This window comes from Condylostylus longicornis, unplaced genomic scaffold, assembly GCF_029603195.1.
Source record: "Condylostylus longicornis isolate FDR11 unplaced genomic scaffold, ASM2960319v2 ptg000003l, whole genome shotgun sequence".
In the NCBI taxonomy this organism is placed as follows: Eukaryota; Metazoa; Arthropoda; class Insecta; order Diptera; family Dolichopodidae; genus Condylostylus; species Condylostylus longicornis.
In genome coordinates, this window is record NW_026577972.1 from 1,486,968 (window position 1) to 1,499,710 (window position 12,743).

The 12,743-nt window shown below is 22.1% G+C and overlaps 1 protein-coding gene across 2 annotated transcripts; it reads right to left on the reverse strand.

The window, feature by feature from the left end:
- Positions 1 to 239: 239 nt before the first annotated feature.
- LOC129606728 (heterogeneous nuclear ribonucleoprotein 27C-like) lies at positions 240 to 7,925 on the reverse strand. Of its 2 annotated transcripts, none has more exons than XM_055517240.1 (7): positions 7,029 to 7,925; positions 6,723 to 6,926; positions 5,532 to 6,640; positions 5,397 to 5,474; positions 5,173 to 5,319; positions 2,416 to 2,520; positions 240 to 924 (listed from the first exon to the last, which is right to left on the reverse strand). In XM_055517240.1, exons 1-7 carry the CDS (start codon positions 7,070 to 7,072, stop codon positions 872 to 874), a joined length of 1,740 nt encoding a protein of 579 aa, XP_055373215.1. In that variant the 5' UTR covers positions 7,073 to 7,925; the 3' UTR covers positions 240 to 871. The 2 variants fall into 2 exon arrangements, with proteins under 2 accessions (XP_055373215.1, XP_055373207.1); XM_055517232.1 differs by having other exon boundaries at positions 241 to 927; positions 7,029 to 7,923.
- Positions 7,926 to 12,743: the final 4,818 nt, after the last annotated feature.

The window sequence follows — 12,743 nt, forward strand, 5'->3', positions numbered from 1 at the left end:
AATATATTATATATATATATCTTATATATACTATATATATTATATATATATATGTATATATTATATATATATATATATAAATGTACATATGCGTATCAATGCATATTTATATATATATATATATATATATATATATATATACATAGATATTTATTTAATTATATTTTAATTTTTCTATGCAATTTTTAAAAAATCTATTTAATTTATTTATACCTCTTCTCTTTTTTTTTAATTATTTTTTTTAAATATATTTTTAAATACATATAATTTAATTATTTTAATTTTATATTTTTTTGTTATATATAATAATAATAATAATATTTTTTTTATATATAATATGAACTTTGTTATTTCTTTTTTTTTTATAATTAATTTTTAATTATTTTTATTTTTAATTTTTCAGATATATTTGATTTTAAATTAATATTTGAATAATTTTCTCACGTTCTTTTCTTTTTGAATTTATAAATCATTTTTTTGTATTCTTTGTTTCTGAAATACAATATTTATATTTTTTTTGCAATTTTATAAATTTGTTTTTTAATTTATAATTTTTCATTTTTTTTTTCTATTTTATTTATATGCCATTTTTTATACTACGCTTGAAAAAAATCTTATTTAATAATTACTAGTTAATAGTTAAAAACAAAATACAATAAAACAAAAAATTAATTATTAATATTATCGAAACATAAAAATAAAAAAAAAACGCACGTAATTCATTTTTATCTCACAAAACTCCACTATTATTTTTTTAATTCTTTGAAAAAAAGTAAATTTCTTTTTGTATTTTTACTTTCTTAAATACATATTTTTTTACCATTTATGTTATATATTTTATTATGTTATTTAATAGCTAATCAATTACACATTATTGAAATAAATAAGGCAAATCAGTCATCCAGTTTAGATTTGGAACGATGCCTACTAAAAAAAAAATAAAGAAGTTAAAATAAAAAAAATAAAAAAAACATAAAATCAAAATAATAAAAAATATGAATAAATTATAAAAGATAAAATTTAAATAATAACAAAATTAAATAAATTAAAATTGAATAATTTTAAATAAAAAAATTGCTAAATTTATTATTAATTCATTTATTTAATACAAACGTTTTACAAAAATTTATTTATAAGATAAAAATAGGTATACGAGTATTCGATATTTGAAACGATTAGAAAAAAATTTGAATATGTATTGAAAATATTTGAAATCAAAATATAAATACAATATCTATTTATTTATGAAGAGTTCTAGACTAACATTAAAGAGGAAGTCAAATTTAATTCAATTTCATAAACAAAAAAAAGGTAACGAATATTATAAGAATTTGATATCTTTAATACAAATTGAATTTTATAGGGGAGTATTCAGTTTTCATAAATTTTAAATATTCCCCTCTGATATCACAATTTGCTTGATTGATTAATAATATGCAATTCAGGAATTAAACCAGTAAAAAAATTTATTTAATTGTAATAATACTGATATATAATCTTACAATTATTTTTTTAAAATAAATTCAATTAAAATTATAAATTTCAAATTCATAAAATTTCATGTAGAGTTGGAATTTATTTCATTACTAATTTAAATATTCCGACATTCTTTAATTTGGTTAGATATTGTAATTTATAAATTAGTTCAAATTTTTGTATTTTTATAGTCTGTATATTCATTCTGAATTTCCTCAATATAAATTATAGTTTTGTTTACTTTGTCGTTTAATTCATGAATTTCACCTAATAAAGAATTTATATAAACAATATTTTACTAAAACAAATTGGACACTTACTGAAATTCTTTCAATATTGTGAACATAATTTTTTATTAATAAAAACTTACAATTTTTTATTTTTCAACTATTGATATAAAAATTTGGATAATGAAATATTGATTCTGCAATAATTTATTTAAAAATTTTATTGACATTATCGATTTTCACTATTTGAAATAACAATAAAAAAAACATCATAATTTAAAAAAGCAATATTTAAATTTTTTTAATACTGTAAAAGAAAACAAAAATATAAAATACTTTCTAGAAGGAAATGGGTGCATTTATTCCCTTGCATGGAAAACGATAAACAAATTTTATACAGCTATAGAATAATATATATATATATATATATATATAGACTGCTATTATTACTAATTTTTTTTACATCTAATTACTTTTATACTTTATATTGAATATATGTATATACATATTATATATACCAGAATATCTACATGTACATACTTATGTATATGTATATTCATATACAAAAGTATATATATATACCTATATATAATTCTATATTTTATTGATATTTTTCTATTTTTCTTCACTTTCTTTCTTTTTTGTTGGTTTTAATATTAATATTTTTAATATTTTTATATGATTTTTTTGGTATTAAATTAAAAACCTTTACCTTGAGATTGTAGAGGTCCTTGTTTAAATGGAAGAGGTTGGGGTCCATTATCACTTCCATACGATCTTGCTCCATATGAATTTGTTTGATCACCCGAAAAGTTACCTAAAAAATGTTGCAAATGTTGATTAAAATAAAAATATTTAAAAACTCTCATTCAAAATATAGAAACAAAAAATAAATTTACTCGTCTAAAATTTTTAGTAATGATTAAATAATGTATAATATTTAGAATATCTAACAAATTTTTAACAATAATAAAATGATCATATCCCTAAAAAAGAATATATCGTGAGGTTAATGCTACAACTCCAAAATTTTATATTTTTAGATAATTAACTTAGGCGTCATAAAATCAAATGCTATTTCATGTGCGCCCAATATATAAGCTCAAAACTGTTCCTAAATATCTGAAAATGATAATCTTCATGATAAATTATTTGTTATTGCTAAATTTTGTATCTTTAAAAGTCAATATCTCTAAACCATTAATTGTGAGTTATCTAGTTCTAGCTTTAACCTCACGTACATTTAATATTTGTGGAACAATATATAAAACATTCGTGCTTCATAAACCAAAATTTTGCTTCATAAACCAAGCTTTTACCAATCTATGTATTTTTTTTCTAGATAAAGCCTCGAGTAAATCTAGTTTTTTTTAGCAATTTATTTACGGAAGTCACGATTATTAAGCTAACTAACCTAAACATAAATATTTCGCAAAATACCATTTTATTTAAAAATAAATTTTTATCAATCAAATCTTTTTAAAATCCGTTTAAAAAATGTTGAATCTCTGTTATAATTTTGTATGAAGTGTGCTTTAAAATATTAAGGTCGTCAGAAATTTTAATTAAAATTGATGTTTTTTCATTATTTTCTACAGATTTTAAAATAAAATAGTTAAATTTAAATACTTTTGTCCGAAATTAAATATTTTTAGATATTGAAAATATTTAAAAAATTTTTATTCTCTATTAGAAAGTTCTATGAAGCATGCCTTAAAAATTACATGTCCAGCTTTTCATATTTTATGAAGCATGCCTTAAAAATAATATTGATGCTTTTCATAATTTTTTATAGATTTTAAAATACTTGCAGTTAAATTAAATTATTTTCGTCCAAAATAAAATATTTTTAGTTATTATATTTGAATACATTTAAAAATATTAACTTTCTATTAGAATTTTTTGTAAAGTGTGGTTTAAAAAAATATCTCTGGCTGAGCGAAATTATAATTAGTATTGATGTTTTTTCATTATTTTTTTAAAAATTTTAAAATAAAATAAATTAATTTTATAGAAATTATAATTAATATTTTTGTTTTTTTTGCAGATTTAAAAAAAATAGTTAAATTTAGTTATATTTGTCCAAAATAAAATATTTTTATTTATTAAATTTAAAAATATTTAAAAATTTTCGACTTCCTATTAGAATTTTCTGGGGAGTGTGAATTATTTTTGTCCAAACCAAAATATTTTTAGTTATTGAATTTAGAAATATTTAAAGAATATTGATTTTAGAATTTTCTATGTAGTGTACTTTAAAAAATTATCCCTGGTCCAAATCCTGGCCGCGCAAAATTTTATTGAATATTGATGTTTTTTCATATTTTTTATAGATTTTAAAATAAAATAAATAAATTAAAATATTTTTGTCCGAAAGAAAATATTTTTATTTATTGAATTTGGAAATATATAAAAAATATTCACTCTATTAGAATTTTCTATGAAATGTAGTTTAAAATCTCTGCCAGATTGCCAGAAATTATAATTAATATTGATGTTTTTCATAATTTTTTATAGATTTTAAAGTACTTGCAGTTAAATTAAATTATGTTCGTCCAAAATAAAATATTTTTATTTATGAATTTGAAAATATTTCTCATTACTTTTTAAAAATTTTGAAATTAAATAATTCAATTTACTTATTTTTGTCAAAAATAAAATATTTGTAGTTAATTAAATTTGGACAAAATGGACTTTCTAAGAGAATTTTCTATGAATTAAAAAACATGTTCTTGGCTCAAATTTTGGCCGCGCGAAATTATTATTTTTATTGCTGTTTTTTTCATTATTTTTTATATATTTTTAAAATAAAATAATTAAAAAATTTTGTGTTGAATTTGAAAATATTAAAAAATATTGACTCTCTGTCAAAACTGTGTAAGAAGTATATTTTAAAAAAGATATCCCTGGTTTAAATCTTTGCCGGGCGAAATTGTAATTAAAATTGATGTTTTTTCACAATTTTTATAGATTTTAAAATAAAATAATTAAATTTAATTATTTTTGTTCGAAATAGAATATTTTTAGTGATTAAAGTGGCAAATACTTAAAATATATTGACTCTATTAGAATTATGTATGAACTGTGGTTTAAAAAATATCCCCGGTTCAAATCCAAGCCGCGACAAATTATAATTAATATTGATGTTTTTCCCTTTTTTTAATAAATTTTTAAATAAAATAATTGAATTTAATTATTTTTGACTAAAGCAAAAAATTGTAAATATATTCAAAATAATGCCCGCGATATAAAAAATTCAAAAACTTCCAACTTTTTTTTTTTGTATTTTTAATTTATTAAAATATTTTGCCTATCGATGTAAAATTTTGTGCAATCGTATTATACGGTGTTTTGCATTTCATAATTCTATATGATAAATATACGTTATTGACGATAGATCTTATAAAATTTTCGTACATTAAGACGTACAATGTGTAATTATTCAAAACGTAATTGAAAAATACGATACCATATCCTCCACCATTGCCATAGCCTGTAAAATCATTTGCTGATGTTTTTCCTAATGAAATTGTATGTCCATTTGGAGGTGGGCCATGCGATGGTATTGCATTAGGTGGCCCACCACTACCACTTTGGGCTCGCGTATACATATCACCTGAATTTATAAAGTGGCAAGAGAAAAAAATTTCAATATTTATATAAAACAAAAATTAACATTTCAAAGAAATATACCTGTTCCACCTGCACCATGCGAGCTCTGCTGCATGCTCCATGAATTCCAGGAAGCGTTACCAGAGGCATTATTTGGTCCTTAAAAAGCAATTTTTTTTTTTCTAAAAAGTATATTTTTTATACAGAGTTTCATACCATATCCTTGATATCCTTGCGCTTGTTGTGCTTGTGCTGCATAATTATTCCATTGTGGTGGTGGCGGGGGACCTTGGTGACCTGGTGGTGGTGCTCCCCATCCCTGATATGAACCTGGAGCATTAGGTTGATTATAATTATAATTTTGCTGTTGAGGTGGAGTGCCCCATCCTTGATAACTTTGCATCATATTTGGGGCGTTCATAGCTGCTTGCATTGCTGCTGCATTCATTGGTGGACCAGTATTTATTTGGCCATTTGGCCCTTGCAACATACCAGCAGTTGCTGCTGCAACAGCAGACATTGGACCGTTCCCATTGCCATTTTTTCCGTTAGCACTTAAAGGACCATTATTTGAACTATTTGCATTTGGACCGCTATTACAACCTGGTGGAAGATTTTGTAAATGATGCGAATTACCAGGGGGTGTTAGTCCATTGCCACCCATCATACTACCTCCAATACTGCTATTACCTATATTTACACCAAAATTATTATGATTAATTCCACTTGGGCCTCCCCAATGGTTGCTATCGTTTAAATTTTGGCCGCTTAACATACTATTTGGTATTGAACCAGTTCCATTATTGGTATTTAAATTTGTATGTCCACTTATACCAGTTACACTATTATTTGTATTACTTATACCACCCACACCCATACTAATAGCGCTTGAAGATCGTACTTGTAAATTACCACCTACATTTGTATTTGAAGCATTTTGATTAACAGTACTATTACCACCATCTGTTGTCATATTATTATGTGTATTTGCATTATTTATTTTTGAATGAGTATGAGATCCATCACGTGGTTCAGCTTTTTTTATTTCTACTTGTTTGCCATTTAAGTTAACAAAATGTTCATTTGTTATACGTTCAACAGAAACCTCATCTTGAAATGATAAAAAACCGAATCCTCTAGATTTTTTTTTCTCTTGATCATACATTATGACTATTTCCATTACTTTACCATAACGTCCAAAAAATAATCTTAAATCTGTTTCAGTTATATTAGATGGTAAACCACCTAAAAATACTTTCGGGTATCCACCAGTTTTTTTTGGTTTCTGTAGTGTACGCGGATTACAAATTTTTGGATCTATTGTTCTACAAAAAAAAATAATTATGATAATAACGAATAAAATAATTAAAGTAAAAATTTTTTAAATTTATCAGAAAAATTAATTACCTTCCATCTAATGAATGTGGACCACTACGTAAAACACAATCAACAATATTTGGATCTGCAAATGTTACAAATCCAAAACCTCTAGATCTTCCAGATTCATTGTTTTTCATCACAACACAATCGATAACTTCACCGAAACGGCAAAAATATCGTTGTAAATTGTCATGGGTTGTTTCCCATGACAATCCGCCAACAAATAATTTCCTGAAAAAAAAAACAAAATTTTATAAAAAATTTTTTTCAATAAGAAAATTTACTTGTATTTTAAAATTAAAGTCAATAAATCGACTGAATTCACCAACTTACCCCTTCTCGTCATCTTCAGTACCATTTTCTTGGTTGGTTCTCATTACAAAACAAATTTGTTTTTCGATATTTTTTCCTGTTTATTTTTTTTTAAGATTGCTTTTTTCTTTTTGTTTTCTATTACTTCTTTCGCTTTTTTTCCTTAAGACAATCACTTGCTTATTAAATATTTTGAAAACTTTTTATTTTTAGATTTTATAAAATTTTGAATTTTTTTATTTGTGTTTTTTAGTTACATAAAAAATTTATTTTAAACAAACAAACAAAAACAGAAGGAAAAAAATATAAAAACGAAAATAACGAGCAAAACATAAAAATGGTAAAAGGAAATGATTTTTAAGTGTTTTTACTTCCCTTTTGTTGATTTTTCTAGATTTGAACTTTAATTTTTGTTTATTAATTAGTTTTGCAATAAATGTGCAAGACGCTGTTAAATTGCAAATTAAAAAACATAAAATAAAAATTGACAATTTAGATGATCGTCTCTGATTACTGGTGTTGTTGTTATTTTGTTGTTTTAATTGCTGCTGCTGCTTCTTTTACTGTTTAACTATTTGTTTATCGCGTTTTGTTTTTTTAATGTTTAATTTTAATTTTATTAAATTTCCATTAGTTAATTTTATTATATTATTATTATCATTATTATTACTATTATTTTAAAATAATTATGCGCGGTTACTATTATATTATATTATTTTAAGTTGCAATCAAATAACAAATAATTAATATACGTATGTATAATAATTTTGTGTAAATTAAAAAAAAATTTTAGTATTTTTAATTTTATGATTTTAATTTAATATTAAAGTTAGAACATATAGTTTATTATATATAAGCATTTATATATATTTATATATATATATATATATATATTTAAATACGAATTGATGACTTACTGTTAGAAAAAAAACAAAGGAGAAAAATTATTGTAAAATTTTAATTAGAACTTAATTTAAAAATTAAAAAAAAAAGAAAATAGGATAAAAAATTTAATATGCGTTTATTTTTATTAAAAATTAATTAAGTACTCTTCTGATAATTGAATTGAAAATTCTTTACTCTATTCTTCAAAATAATTTTTTTCAATTCTTGTTTTTTATTATTTTAATTTTGTTATTTAAATCTAATTTTTAATTTATTAAATTAAAATTTTTATTAAATTAATCCAGTCTTTTATAGGTTATTTTCTTTTTTTTTTGTTTATGGTTCTTGAAGTATAATTTTACTTGCGTTTAACTTATTTAAGTCCTGCAGATGTTGATTTGTAATTTGTTATCATGAAATAAAAAAAAAGTAATAATATTACAATAATGTTTGTAATATTCGGGATAGTTCCTCTACCTATGGGCAAATTTTTTGTTTATTCAATAAACCATGCAGTGTAAAAAGCTTTACTACAGTTTAACGGCAGTGATAATACCCTAGTAAGACTTTAAAAACGACTGCATTTTAGACTCGATTTCTTCACTACGCTGCTTAGTTTGTTACTGCGTAGTTAAAACTAATTTTCAGCAATTTCGATCTTTTACATTGTATAAATTTTTTGTACTACGATATGGAGCAATGCGATATTGAATTTTTTACAATAAATTTCACTATCATTTAGTGATTCGATACTCAAAATAAGATAATAATACTATTGTACTCAGATAAAGCCGGTGTATATATGTAGGTACAGGAACTCATCCTTCATAATATTTTCAAATAAAATTTTCTGATATTTACTTACCTAATTAATTATACAGTGAAAATATATGTATATATATTTATTTATTGTATATTTAAACAAATATATATATATTTATTTATTGTATTTGTTATTTTTTTATTTATTTTTTACAAGTAAGTATTCTGGTTAAGTCTAAAAACTAACCTAATTAACCTGAAAAAAAAATGTTATTAAAATTAATTTTTTTATTTTTAAACAATAATTCATGTTATATGTAGATTGTTTATGTAGATAAGTACATAAACTATGTAATCAATAAAACTTCCTAAATCTTCAAGAGTAAAAATTTTGTAAGTTTATATAAATTCCGATTTTTTATTTATTTTCTATTTTTCCCTTAAATTATTTAATTGGACCGTTGTTAATTTTACTTCACAACTTCTATATGTAAATTTTTTCTTATACCATTGTCTTATTTTATTAACAAGGATAATTAATATATCACATGTATATTAACCGTCCGTCTTAATTAGCACATTAATATATTTAAATCTTTTTTGAAACAATAATTAACACCGATTATTTATATATTATAAATATTAATAAATAAAAAATTATTATTAACAATTTCTTTTATCGATTTATATTAATTTCAATATTGAAAACATAACAAAAATTTAAATAATTGATTTTTGTGAACTATATTTATAAGATTCAGTTGATTAATTTAAAGATTAAATGAATATTATAATAATTTATATTTTAAGTGTTAATATGAAATTTTCTTGCTAAATATGCGTAACTTGCGAGAAATAGTTTGATCAATCAAAATTACAAAATTTTTTTTATTTTGTAAATAACTGACTTTTTCATTTCATTTTATTTGCAAAACCAATTCAGCAACTTTGATAACGTAAATCTGACCAATTAAAAAAAACTTTTATGTTATTTTATTGGTCGTCATTAATTAGGAAAATAATAATTAATTTTTTAATATATTCAGCCAAAAACTATATTTTCTAATTACAAAATTGTATTTTTAAACTAAAATAAATAAGACAGTAAATTTCAAACTAACTAAATAAGACAGTGGTCTACTTCACTTTTTTCTTTAATAACTTTACTTTTACTAATTTAGCAATTTCATGAAAGTAAAAATTCTTTTGCGTTTTGGTCTGCTTTGAACAAAAATTTCTCTCTATGCACATACTACTGATTTAATGATAGAATTTAAAATAGAGGAAAGATAGAAATAATTGGGTGTGACAAAAACATTTGAATTCGTAACTAGGTTTAAAAAAATAAATTGCATTTTATAATTCGATTTAATTTTAAAAGAAACGTATTTCATCATTAAATTGCTACCAATACTGCAAAAGTTTAGAATCAAAACAATTACTGTTTCCAATTTTAATTTCGATAATCCAATTTTAATTTAGTACTAAGCTTGTAGTATGTTTTATCTAAAAACAAATGTTATATTTGAAAATGTTAAAATACGTTTTCAGTATATTTTAAAACTATTTTTCTATTAAGTATATTTTAAAACTTCGAATTTAAGCCATCAAATAAATGAGCGAGATTTCTCAATATATTTTTTTAAAAATTGAATTGCAAGAATTTCTTGTTCAACCAATAAGTGCTCCACCTGCCTATTAAATTTGAAATTTTTTGAAAGAGTCCAATTTTTTTTTTATTTAGGTATGCAAAATTTGAACTGCTTTATTTAAATCACAACTAATACTTGCGAACTGGAATAAATTTTATTATACATTTTTACTATAAAGGACGTTATTATTCCCATTGTACATGTTCATTAGGTTATGTATTCTTATATATTTATTCCTAACTATATAAAAGATAAACTAAATAGTAACTCTATATAATAGAATTATATAATTAATGAAACTATATAATAGAAAACTAAATTCGTATTAACCTAAATCTACATATTTCATATTAACCTAATGATATAAATATAAACATATTTAAATACCATTGTTTTTCATACTAATACTCTTGTCACAAAATTTTTGAATTATACATATAAGAATTGAATTAAAATTTTTAAATTTTTTATTTTTTTAATTGTATAAGACCTATATATTCCAAAGTGTTAGCATTCCAAAGAAGCAAAAATGTTGAAATTGATCAATATATGGATCTTGTAGTGCAAAGATTTGTACTTATAGCAAATGCATGTAGTGCAAAGATTACCAAATAGCAAATAGTTCCCCTGTAAAATTTTCAATTTTCCATAGAAGCGTTTTGAAAGTTTGCGGAAAGAAACCAGTTAATTAGGAAAACGTATAATTTAATTTTAATTTTTTGTTTTCTTATTAAGTACTTAAATTAGTTTTTAACTGAAAAAAAGTTTTTTTTTGATAAAATTTGAGTTTGTGCACAAAAGATCCGTTCTTTTAACATAAAATATAGGTAATCTTATATAGTGTTATAATGGCTAATACAAACTAATGTACTTATGTACATATTTATATTTCATCACCATATCAGTTTTTGTAATAAAAACATTCTCAGAAAGCATTTAGCCTGTTTCAATCACACCAATCTCGTAAACTATTACACGTACTTCAGTGCCGTACCATACAAAATTATTAATGGTGTAAAAGATAGTTTGTTGCAGTTAGTTGGTTTTTTTTCTTATAAAGATGAGATTCAATTAATTCTCTCTTCTCTTCTTTCCTTTGTAAGTAAAGTATTTCCGGTTTAGGTGGTGTATTCCACATTGCTTAACATACAAATAAATTTATAAAATATGCTGATAAATGGATCAGTTGGATGATGACGTGTGTTATGTACTTTTAACACCTGATTTATGAAACATGAAATTTCTCTGCATGTTTATACATGATAATGTACGTACTTCAATTATGTAGGTAGAAATACCTTTACCTGGATACCAATTCAATTCTCTTTTCTTTTTCAAAAATTTACCTAAAATAAACCAAAAAGCTACAAATTGATATTAAGTATTTACACTTGAATTATAGACAAATTAAACATTTTGTGGAAAAAAATATATATATGTATATGCTAAAATATTACAGAAACGTAAGTACACATACATGTCTACTTACAAGTTAAGTATATTAGTTTGCAGATAAAAGACCTGATAATAGGAGAAATCCTTTTTTTTTGGATTTTTAGAATTTCCAGAATATATACATACTTACATATTATTAGGTTTAACCTACATTATATTCGTACAAATGCAATTAAGCACATATTTCAAGTATTAGAATTAAATAATGAATTTTCAATTCTAGAAATATTAAACTCATTCTCCTTAATTTTGCCCTCGTAGTTTTAGATTTTCTCCAAAATCTTTTTTTTTCTCTCTTATTAATATTTTTTCGACTTTATAAAGCAAAATCCAAGATAAATAAAAGCACCGCTACATATGTGTATATGATGTAGTATTTTTTTTATTTTTTTGTATAAAATCCTTCTATTGTTTTTATAAAAACAAAAATTCATCCATTGTCGAACAACAGATTTAGAAAGTTTTATATTGATTACTATATTTTATTGGAAAAAATAAAAATTAAATGATATAAACTAAAACTTTATTTCTAAATTAGAAAATTCTAATACACAACCAACTGACTGAAAAAAAAACACCACGATAAAATCACCACTTACCGCACACTTTTTTTAAAAAAAGGAAAAAAAAAATCTTCTGTAGGGGATGTAGGAAAGGAAGATTGTGATAGATACATACACATATACCACATTTACAATAATTACTATAATTTTTTGTTATAAAGTTACAAAAATATATTAAAAAAAATAAGAATTTTCCTAGAAACGACCGAAAAATAAGCTGCACCACTTATTTGTTTTAGAAAAAAAATATTTTTTGGAAACAAAACTTTTTTTGATAAAAATTCAAATTTAAAAAAAAAAAAACTCAATTTTTTTTTTTAGCCTACTTTCAATGTTTTTCCTTTTTGTTGCTTTTTTTTCATATTTCATCTCCATTTTAAGTGATTTTTTTTTCACTTTTTCTCACAAAAAAAAATTAT

Bases quoted from the DNA above. Each gene is read 5' to 3' on its own strand.
- LOC129606728 (XM_055517232.1), bottom strand. From the start codon at position 7,072: ATGAGAACCAACCAAGAAAATGGTACTGAAGATGACGAGAAGGG. The intron at 6,641-6,722 runs GTAATTAATTTT...TTTTTTTTGTAG, and splicing joins CCACATTCATTAGATGGAAG to AACAATAGATCCAAAAATTT. The intron at 5,320-5,396 runs GTATATTTCTTT...TTATAAATTCAG, and splicing joins GCATGGTGCAGGTGGAACAG to GTGATATGTATACGCGAGCC.